Source organism: Notolepis coatsorum (genome assembly GCF_963971535.1).
Source record: "Notolepis coatsorum genome assembly, chromosome: 11".
Taxonomy (NCBI): Eukaryota; Metazoa; Chordata; class Actinopteri; order Aulopiformes; family Paralepididae; genus Notolepis; species Notolepis coatsorum.
In genome coordinates this window covers 40,729,238-40,740,851 of record NC_140175.1, presented here as the reverse complement: position 1 = coordinate 40,740,851, position 11,614 = coordinate 40,729,238, and the positions used below count along the sequence as shown (strand labels likewise).

Below are 11,614 nucleotides of genomic sequence, written 5' to 3'. Positions count from 1 at the left end.
TCCAGCTGCTTCACATCGGGTGGGGCTCTAGCCATCGCTTCTAGTCGTGTCGGGGCGTACTGCCTCTCGGCTGTAGTGCAGCGCAGCATAACTGAAAAGTTATGTTAGGTAAAACCCTACAGTCAGGTCACGCTGTAGGTAAAACTGTTCACGCAATTCAACACGGCAGACAAGGTATTGTATACTGTGATGGTTTTCTAAAGCGAGAAGCTGTTGTAGGTCTCGGATGAATGTTGCAGACTGCAGTTGCTTAGATTTTTTTTCTGTTTTTGAAGACATTTTATGGCCAGTAATGAAATACATGTTGTAACAACCAATCATTTAGGTTGGCAGGGTAGGCAAAGAGGGATTTCAACTGAATGTGTTTGTAGTATTTTCCATTTACATTAGATACTGCTTAAATAAATGGTATCCATTAGAATTCCTTTGATTGATACAATTTGCTTTAGACCGGCTGCAATATATCTTTTAGATGTGTTCACCTTTTCAAATGGAGAAGTGTCGGTAACCAAATTAACTAACAATTATTTTCTTTTCAACCAACAACTGTTTGAATGGAGAAAATAAATACATTTTACATTTTAGTAATACAACAAAACCGATAGACAAATTTGTAATACATGTTTGAGCCCATATTGACATGTTTTGAAGTTACATTTATTTATTTTTATCATATAGATTTTTCAAAAATATTTAGCGGGTACATTTTCATTGGATAATTGTCGACGTTTCTGCATGGAAATAAACAATGCACTGTCCCCTATGAGTGTGATTGGGCTGCTTCATTCTAGGCTGACACTTATGTGAAATCTACTTTTGAATGTTTATTGAAACACAGTTGACAGACATCACAAGAATAAACGGGAAACATTTACACGGAAAATGTTGAAAATGCAAGTACTTATATTGCTATACACACATCTCAATTGCATTAGCTAGAATGTTAAAGTGATATGTTATAAAATAATCCCATCAACCAGGCAAGTAGGTTGGTTGGTTATGAAATAAAGTGTTTTTCATTGATAAATGTTTTAATGAAATTGCATGAGGACAGACGTATAAAGTTCAGAGGTGGCTGTGCAGTGTTTTCTTCAGGGTGAGTAGGGGGGAGGGAGGGGCCCTGGTGCGATCTTCTCGTACGCAGGAGGGGCGTTGGGTACCTGCAGTACATTAGGACAAACACAAGACGGAACCACTGAATGTTGAGTACAGGGAGAACGGTGAGCATTGCAATAAGACTCAGGTTGGTGTGTGTATTGTGTTTTTACCCTGAAACCTAAAGATTCTTAGTCTCTGCCTGTTTCTTAAAGCACCCTGTGAGTTCATACCCAACAAGCTAGATCTCTCCCATACACCATAGTACCAGTCATTGACATGTTGGTTCCAAGTCATTCTTGCCTTGATACAAGAAATTTGTGGTTGTTATTTTTCTGCCAACGGCTTAATTTGTATCAGAAAATGTGAAACTAGATAAAGTGAATTTGATAAAAATGCCAGGCTAATATCTTGTCACTTGTTTTGTGAAAGGTTTTGCCATTGTGATATATAATACAGTATCTGAGAAATAATTCCTCTTCCTCTTTAGACACTGTATTAAGACACAATAGAGCAACTTTTCAGGGGGAAGAAAACTAAAACCTTTCAAGTAAATAAATGCACCTAAGATGTTAGTATTGTGTTGATGTTAGATCTGGTGACTTTCCTTGGTTTATGTATTGTTTAAGACACATTTTCAGATACAATGTAAGTATATGGCAGTGGTGAATCTGTAGTAAACCAAAATACCCACATTTCTAACGGTTAAACAAATGATGAAAAAAGGGCACCATGATTTTTGTATGGAGGCAAGAATGACTTGGAACCCACATGTCAAAAAGACTGGTATGGTCCTTTAAGTGTCTGTTGCCGGCCTGTTGCCAGCAGTTTTTCTTCCCATTTGACCCAATGGGTATATGAGAATAGAAACTGAGGGGTTTTCCAATACTTTACTCAAACTGTAAAGTCACCAAATGAAGGGTGGGTAGTGGGTACACGACAAAGACAAACTAAGCATGATTGCTTCAAACTAAATCAGATCCTCCAATCAGAAGAACGTCTGTCGGCTACATTAATATACACTGCTTTTCAGTGAAAGAGCGGATAGGGGCCAAGCAAGTTTTTCGGTAAAAAAAAAAGAAAAAACAGATGTGATATGGTTGTTGAAGCAAATAAACATCCGGCTACTAGTGTAGGTTTTACAGCCTACTCCATCTGACTACTATGTTTTGCGTCAAACCTTTTCAGATGGTATTTCTCATGTGAGAGGGTGCTGATTCCTTACCCCCTTTGGGGATGATAATAATCCCCTCCTGTAGTCTGGTGACATAATAATCTTTTGCAGGCATCCATTGCATCAGCCTCACGTGCCCTGAGCTATGGTCTGTACCCCCAGGCTCTCTTCTGAACAACCACCCTCTCTGTTAGTCAAGAGTTCAATGTATCGTGAGTTACTTGGTATCCTATAGGAATTCTTCTAAGCTCTCATATGGCTGTGTGCATCACAAACAACATTCCACCAATTATAGCATGCACACACTTGCTGTACTAGCGCAGGTTTGTATTCTATTCCTTAATGTTGTTGAGATGGGACAACATTTGGAGATTCAAGTTGGACGTGCACCCCTCTACTTCAAAACCTGCTGCTCTGCATCTCATTCCCTTTCTCTTTGTGACAATAAATAGGAATAACAATCAATTTTAGAATGAATGTATGTTATTCCTGTAGAACAGTCCAGTCAGTACAAGTAAGCATGCACATCCTTCTAAAGCCAGAAACCAGGGAATTAAGATTTTAACCAATGATCTCAACTATTAAAATATGGAGCTGCTCCACCATAGTAATAACACGAGTTCTTAAATTAAGTGGTGTATTAATACCTCACCTGGCCCAGACTTTGACTGAAAAAATTATCTTCTTTCTGTTGTTCTGATTGGAGCACTTTATTAGAGATGTCACCTAGAACTTCTCGCTGTTCTGACTGGAGCACTCAATTAGAGCCTTCAGCTATAACTTCTCTGTTGGTCTGATTGGAGCACTTTATTAGAGCTGTCACCTAGAACTTCTCACTATTGTTCTGATTGGAGCACTTTATTAGAGCTGTCACCTAGAACTTCTCACTATTGTTCTGATTGGAGCACTTTATTAGAGCTCTCACCTACTGTAGAACTTCTCACTATTGTTCTGATTGGAGCACTTTATTACAGCTGTCACCTAGAACTTGCCTCTGTTGTATGTGTCCCACCCTCCACTCAACAAGTTGACAGTTTGAGTTAGAGCCCATATCAACCGGGGTCAAATTCCAGATTGACCTTGCAGTGTAGTTGTATGGCATGGAGGTCTCTCTCACTGGACACTACCTTTAGCGTCACATGTGTTGGGTGGAACACCCCAATCATCCCTCAAGTTGAACTACCTAGATACTATTTCCTCATTCAAGTTGAACTACCTAGATACTGTTTCCTGAGGTTAAACTACCTAGATACTGTTTCCTCAGATTCAACTACCTCGATACATTACGAACCATTCTTGTTTTACTTTTTTTTTTTTTTTTATCCATTGGGTCAGAGTGGGAGAGAGGGTGCCAGGGAAACACTACTAAGGCCCGGATCAGACTTTTTGCTCTCTGCTTTTGTGTTGCTGAGTGCCTTGTGTTTTGCAAGTAAAAAGACGTTCTGTCTGATCAGATCCGAGCCTAAGTCAGTCTGTCTGTCAGTTTGCCACTCTCTTACCATAGGCCGGAGGCTACCGAAGTCACTGAGAGCCATCTTGTTATCTGCTGAGGGTCCTGCCTCGCTGAACTGGCCTCCTGTGTAGCCTGGGGACCCTGGCCTGGGGTTCTGCAAACAGAGAGGGAGAGAACATTAATATAAATACAAACACAGGGACATAAGTCTTCAAATTAAGTTGTAATCAACAGGGCGCAGCATCTGAACATGTTCAGTTATGACACCATATCAATTGATCTGCCTCCCTTTGGCCAAGTGTGGAAACACTCCATACATTCTGTTTACATTTTCTGAATGAAAACCTCCACTGCTGTGCTCTGCTCTGGATCACTGGTGTCACAAACTCTCCAAGCCAAAAGGAACTTGTTTACAACTGCAGGCTCTATAAGCGAACATAAGCCAGTTTTCCACAGCGGTGACAACACCAGGTCACACATCAATAGGGACAGCAGTGAAGTGTTTCACTCGTGCACCAGAGCATCCACGTCAGCTTTATTGATTGGCCTTCAATGGAACAAACGTGCTAAGCTTATTGGAAACGTCTTAAGCTCCACTCCAGGTTTTATTGTGACCATAGATGTGGGGTATAATCACATTCTTGAACAGTTGATCTTTAGATGGAAAATATCATTTTTTTCGCTACCTCTGACAAGGAGGTTATGTTTTCCTTCCTATTTGTTTGTCTGTGAACTAAATATCTTGAAAAGCAATGGCTGGATTGTCATGGGAGTTACTTCACAATCATGATGATAGAAACCTAATGGTGTTGGTGATCCCATGACCTTCCCTCTAACATCCAGAAAAAATAAATAACGCACATCCTCCGTTTCTTGGTGCTGAGCCAAACTGTAAAAACAGTAATACATAAAACAAAGCGGGGCTCTGTTCCCTCTAACATCACCATCAGGCCAAATGTTCAAATGAGTGTATCCCACTAATGTATGTCAGTCATATAGTCACAAAAATTATACCCAGAGATGGTGTTCTTGGCACATTTGTCATAAGGAACTATAACGCCCGCCATATTGGGTTTTCCACCATTTCAATCACCAGATCCAACCAAATTTCAGATAAATGCATGGTAACTAAGCAGGAAGTTACTTGTTAACGCTTTGTTAGATTTATACCAAACAAGCAACTATGTTTGTTCTACTATAGCAACAAGCCCTGTTAAGGTTTAGCACTTAAAAACTTAAAAATCCCTAAAAACATGAACTCAACAGCTTGTCTGATAATGATCTGACTGATGGTATCAATATGCATAATTTATATAGTTGATAATAAGTTGTATGACAGATACAATCAAATTTCAAACAAGAGGTGGTAGGTTACTTGTGAACACCTTGTCTACTTTGCACCAAACGTGACAAATATCTTTGTTGTATGATGTGCAGTGGTGTCATCATCGTTGACACGTAAAACATGGATCTGCCTGGATCTGTTGAGACTGACAATTATAGGCACCTCTAAGTAACGGCAAAATCGGAAGATTGAGGGCTAGATCCACAAAGAATGGATTGCACGGTGCTAATTGCACCCTTACTTACAATTCATTATGAATTGAAAATGGGGGACCCTGATGTAAACAAGACGAACGCGGGTCTGCATCCCCTTAACAATTGTGTATATTGAGCCGTACTGTATTGTACCCATTCTGCAATCTGTTAATAACATTTTCATTCAATCAATCACTGCACACTACAGTACGGCTCAATACACACAATTGTTAAGGGGATGCAGACCAGAGAAAGACGTTCGTCTTGTTTACATCAGGGTCCCCCATTTTCAATTCATAATGAATTGTAAGTAAGGGTGCAATTAGCACCGTGCAATGCATTCTTTGTGGATCTAGCCCTAAGTCTTGGTGGAGGTCTGCACTCAACTGAGTGCCTTCTTCTATTTGGAACTTTATCAACTTATTGTAGATTGGAATATACAGTAGGTCTTGTTTTACTGCAGTGTTTACAAACATTACCAATGTAAACAAACCTTTTGCAGCCACAAAATACAGCAAATACAATTTAAGCAACCATTAAAAATACTAGCGTTAGGGCGGCTACGTAGCGTAGTGGGCAAGGCGCTCGCCACGAAATGCTGGAGACGCTGGGCTCGTCAGTTCGAGCCCAGCGCTCCACATTTGCTTTCAGTTTAGCTGGTCGTCCGTACTAATACACATTGGCCGTATTAGGGTGTGGGAAACTGATGGGTGGGGATCGGGCGTTGTGGACAGCGACTCCCACAGGTCGGTTGGTGCGCCTGCGCAGTAGAATCAGGAAGTGTCGGGGGCAGCGTGAGCCTCCCACGCGTTACTCCTCGCCACTGAGAGATCGAGCTACGCAGGTGAAAAGATGCGACTGCTGTTACCTCAAGTACCGGACGGGACTTGTGCTATGTATGACTTAGTCCACATTGCAGCCGGCTTGTGGGAGGCAAGAAACAGCGTCCGTGACAGGGTTGAATTGGATGATACGAAATTGGGATGGGAGAAAATATAGAAAATGGGAGAAAAAGTGGATAAAAAAAAATAAAAAATACTAGCGTTAGTCCTCGTATAAGAGTTCAGTCAATCAACCAGATAATGAACACATGGCTTCATTTACATTTTGAATTTTTGCTGGTGGGGCTGCCCATTTGTTTACATTTGGATTGCAGATTTGTGAAAATATTTGTATAAATAAATATATATTTTGCCACTCTATCGCCAACTGATAGAATACAATAGTGATTCTAACTATATCCAGTTCATGAATGTTTTTCCATTTGCTGTTCTTGGCTGTTAAACAGTGGTGTCTTAAACAGTGGTGTCTGATAGGACGCTGCACAGGAAGTGATGTGTTTATCTCACCAGCAGCAACAGTGGTTAATAGAAGACTAATTCAGTAGTTGGCATTCATTTTTTTCCTTCCAAAGTAATCAAACCAAGTGTCACCAAGATGAGAAGGAGTCTGTATCACTTCATTTTGGACAATGGAATTAATATTAGTTACTGGTTAGTCCTATGGTGGTATGCTCATGAAAGATTAAGAGCAGGAATTATGTCTTTGCCTGGAGAGAGACCAATAAAGCAACCATGGTGTTTATATGCCACGGACCCGACAGACCCCCATCTGAGAAGATTTATCCAATAACTGTCTATACTGTTGGTATAGGCAGATAACAGTGTAGAATGGTCATTCTTACACATTCAGTCATATGGCTAACAGTATAATAAATATGTCAATATTTGGTGACATATAGTCAATGACCCCCCCCCCATGACCCCTGGGTGTCCCCGGACCCCAGGTTGAGAACCACTGGCTAAATGAACAAGAGATTCTCTCACCCTGATAATTTTGTAGCCACTCCTCCGTTTCAGGTACCAGCAGCCCAGGATGACAAGGGCTGCCATGATGATGATCAGCAGAGCTATGCCCACTGCCCTGTGGCACAACACAATTCACTCATTGCAAAGAATTACCAAAACGTCATTATGAAATCACAGACTCCACTGCATAAGCGCCTAAGGCTTAGAAACGTATCAGAGTCAGAGTCAACTTTGTGTTGTGTTATAAAATTAAACAAATCGTCTTACTCCTCCGCTCTGACAAATCCGCCGCGCCTGCTGGCGAAGTAAACGTTGAACTCTCGAGGCATACCTTGAGTGCGGTTTGCACACAGCATTCACCTGGAAATCCACAATATAAAAGACCATATTAACGGTGTTAGTAGGCTTACAACACATGTATGTGGTGGAGGATTTAGAACCAAATAATAGTGGGACTAAAGCTAAAAATAATTGTTACATTGTTACAAGTTACATTGTTTTCGAATATTTTATATAGGCCTATTTAGCTATATAGATACAAAACCACAGAGGCTATCACGCTATATAGGGCAGTTTAGCCATATGCCTATCGGAATGCTTCGCCTATACACCTTCAAAATCATATCGTAATTCACTATTTACGTTATCCAGTTTACAGGTAGCTCTTAATATTTTTTGTAAATTGACCCCTTTCTTTCCAACTTAATCACTTAAAATATATTGGGCAACATGAATGTTTATGTAAGGTAATATTATGTAAATATTATATAAAAAAATCACTCACCATGACAGTGTCTGTGATTAATCTGTCAGAAAAATAGTATGCTTACCAAAATTAGATAATTCAATTATGGAGAACAGTCTTCTGACTGTGTCGGCTGCTTGGGAGTAGTGGTCCTCAAAGTGCTCGTTTTTTCCTGCTCAAACAGCTCAGGCATACCTCACTAGAGGAGAGGAGAGGAGAGGGATAGGAGGAATTCTCATGATCGTCACGGGTTCGGGGCTCATGGTTAAAGCCATTGAAGCGGAGTAATTAGCATGAAACCCTGTGGTCCTAAAAGCAAAACTATTAATCGACTTGTGAAGCTCGAGGGGGAGGGGGGAGGGAGTCTGCTGACTCTTCCTCACCCACAAATGCTACCCCCTCGCCTTAACAACCAACTTTTCATACAGATCACAGAAAGGTGATTAAAAGAAGTAGTCATTTGCATAAACATTGCAACGAGGTAGGCCTAATATGGTCTTGCTAAAGGAATTTAGGCTTAAATATGTATTTATGAATAGACAGACGAGAATGTGTTACCAGAGGCCTTAAAGTGCAGCAGTATTGCAAGCATCCTTAGTGACAAAAAGACGTTGAGGAAGGTAGTAAATGGCTGCTTTTTTATATAGCGCTTTTATCCAAAGCGCTTTACAATTTGTTACTTACATATTACCCATTCACACACCGACGGCGGAAGCAACCATGCAAGGTGCCAACCTGCTCATCGGGAGCAATTAGGGGTTAAGTGTCTTGCTCAAGGACACATCGACTCGCTGCCCAGGAGGAGCGGGAATCGAACCGGGAACCTCCGGATTGCCAGACGACTGCTCTACCTCCTGAGCCACTGTCGCCCCGAGAGAGGTGTCTGTTCGGACTAGAACTCTCCCCCGCGGACCAGGGTTGTACAATATACCTCCCCCTACTCCCCCGTTTTCATGAGGGAAGAGAGGGCAGAAAAAGGTGAAGAAAAAGCTTTGAACACAGACCACTCTCCTAAAGCTAGAAATCAGAGAAAATCTGGGGCTGCTCCATAGACAATGAATGGGGCTCTGACTTTATGAGGGCATAAATGTGTGAGGTTTTAATTTAGGTTCAGACCTTCTGGCAATGTTAGAATATAAACCTCATTTGGGTAGAAGAGTTCACACAAACATTTTATGACTTCACAAAGTCTATGGAGCAGATTTTACATCCCAGTTACATCACATTGGAAGGTTCTCTCTCTGATTTATAGCTTTAGGAGAGAGTGCATGGTGTGTGTTCACAAATATTGACTGAACTGTCCTGGGGTACAGGAAGAACATGTGTGAATTCTTAAAACTGTGGCATTCCCCCTTAACATTTTGATTGTCCTCAATAGTCCTAGAACTGTAGCTAAATTAATGTTGTTCTATATGTAGACACCTGAATATGTCTGACAATAATTCAATGTGTCTAACGCTAATTCCTTGCATTCCCTGTGTTTGCGAGGAAGTTGTGTAACCGGCTGACCGCTGTTGATCCTCCCTATCCTAACATTGACACTTAACTTGCTACCTCTCTTGATCCTCCCTATCCTAACATTGACACTTCATAGTGGGACAGGATACAGGTGCCGCCAGGGGGAGCTGGTGACGACGTTGGGCAGGGAGATACAGGTGAAGAAGGATGGGCTCAGGGCGCGGCGCCGATGGAGGCACTTCCTCTTCATCGTTTTCCATAGAGGGAAGAGGACGCACGGAGTTGGAGCTCCGAACCTCGAGCATGCGAGATATAAACCCAGTTACGAAGCGGGTTAGTAATGAGTATGCGACAGCTTAGCTTTTAGTTAATGCGGAAGAGATATTGGGAGCGAAGCAGCAGACGAGCGACTGCCGAAGAGCGTGGTAGATATTGCCCACACTGCGTTTTAGCTAAAGTATATGTGTCATGACAGGGGGTTCACCACGACCCACAGCTTAGCTTCAGTTAGGCTAGCACCACAGTTTAGCCCGCGTGTCGCCCCACCCCTTCAGCCCAGCAGCGGACGTCACTACACTGCACGCTCCTCCAGCCCCTCCGAGCCGTTGCCCCAGCAGTCACCTGCCCAACGTCTACCCAGCCCCGCTGCCTGCTATCACGGGACCTCTGGACGGCCATCTCACCACACAGACGGTTGGTGGTGGGAGCGGGCCCGCCATTTGGATAAGTACAGCAAGCGCTCCGAGTGCTGAAACTTTATCGGTAGACATTCTCTCTGTGCGGCGCAGGCTCCTTAAGGGCGAAGAGAAGCAGTGCTTTGAACTGACGCTGGTAACAGTGTTCAGGGGCGCCCCAACCTTTTATTATTTTGGGGAAAAGCCGGCTATAGATAGGACTTTTATTTGCAACGTGGGCCCACTGTCATTTTGGTTGAGTGTAATAATAATGTGTGTTCTTTTACAAAATTCCCATTGAATAACTCCTTTATCCCTCTCCCTCTTCCTCCCCTCTCTCCCCACCTACGGAGAAGCGAAGCAGTAGATGACCCTTAAAGGGAAGAGGTTATTACTGTGTCTAGCCCAGTGTGGGAAGAACTTTAGTCTGCATTGTAGAGTGAGAGCACTAGGTGCCCAGTGCGAGAGTAACTTTCATACGTGTGTAATTATTTGTAACGTGCATCAGACTTCCAGTAAAGGAGAAGTAAATGGGACCACTGTGTGCGTGTCTGTTAATGTGCATCTTATCTAACCCTTTCCTTTCCGGGTAATGCTCATTACAATTTAACCCTTTCCCCACCCCCCTGCCTATAGTTCATTGTGAAAGGTCTCCACTCATCATTCGGGAAGGGTACTGCTTTGGGGAGCGAATATATCATCCATATTTTTTTTTTTTAAACTTTGGCCATTCCGCTGGCTCTTTTTTGCGTTTATCGCATTTACTCTGGTCAAGAATGACCGACAGAAACAGGCTGAATGGGTACAGATGGGGGGGAAGACACTCTGGGAAAGGCACGGCTGCAGTCCGGGATTCGAACTCGCTAAACCCCAGATCCGTGACGAGCACGGTTGTCCCCGGCGCCGAAATAGCGCTCGAGGTACGCGGTGAGCTACTGGAGCTCCCCTATATCATCCATCTTTACTGCCATCGGGTGTGGGAGGGCCCAGGAAGTATTGGGGGAAGTGTGGGTGTGTGGGGAGCTGCTGTTGATCGCCCTGGAGGGCAAGAAGGACCAGCGCACCATTGCTAGGTTAGTGAATCCTAGGCCCCATCCACTCCCGCTGCTCGACCTCCACTTCAACATTCCTGGCCTACAGTCGGGGAGCCAGCTGGACCCAGCTCTGCTGCGTTCTCACTACCAGGTGGCCGTGTACATCCACTCCCATAAAGCAGTGATAATCCACCCTGCTACATATAGGAGATGGGATCATGAACATTTGAGAGTATTAATAAAGGCCAATCAGAAAAGTGGAAGGTGCTTTGCGCATTGACAGAGGGGCCTGATATTGATTATAGTGCCACCATGTGGCCAATTGGAGTGATATTTGTTGTGAGACTGAGTAGGGTATATCTGCAGAGCCGCAAGCCCAACGTCTGGGCGGGGCTTCGGGGCTTGTACTCTGTGTGAGGCGGGGCTTCGGGGCTTGTACTCTGTGTGACTGTGCGTGGGCGGGGCGTCGGGGCTTGTACTCTGTGTTGTTTCCTGTAAAACCTGGAAGTAGTCAGTTTGTGCTGTTTATTTTTAACCCTAACCATAACCATAACCCTAACCCTAACCCTAACCCTAACCCTAACCTTAACCTTAACCTTAACCCTAACCCTAACCCTAACCCTAACCCTAACCC

General features: G+C 43.1%; 1 protein-coding gene across 1 annotated transcript; it reads right to left on the bottom strand.

Annotated features, from left to right (window-relative positions):
- Window positions 1-21: 21 nt before the first annotated feature.
- On the bottom strand, window positions 22-8,014 carry mlana (melan-A). The gene is made up of 5 exons (XM_084325482.1): window positions 7,900-8,014; window positions 7,337-7,429; window positions 7,088-7,184; window positions 3,769-3,876; window positions 22-1,160 (listed from the first exon to the last, which is right to left on the bottom strand). The coding sequence occupies exons 2-5, from the start codon at window positions 7,423-7,425 to the stop codon at window positions 1,092-1,094; spliced, it is 363 nt and encodes a 120-aa protein (XP_084181608.1). The 5' UTR covers window positions 7,426-7,429; window positions 7,900-8,014; the 3' UTR covers window positions 22-1,091.
- Between the last annotated feature and the right edge of the window lie 3,600 nt (window positions 8,015-11,614).

Coding starts and splice junctions, on each gene's coding strand:
- mlana (XM_084325482.1), bottom strand. CDS start 7,425: ATGCTGTGTGCAAACCGCACTCAAGGTATGCCTCGAGAGTTCAACGTT. Junction 7,185..7,336: donor GGATTTGTCAGAGCGGAGGA/GTAAGACGATTT, acceptor GTTGTGCCACAG/GGCAGTGGGCATAGCTCTGC. Junction 1,161..3,768: donor TCGGTAGCCTCCGGCCTATG/GTAAGAGAGTGG, acceptor AATGTACTGCAG/GTACCCAACGCCCCTCCTGC.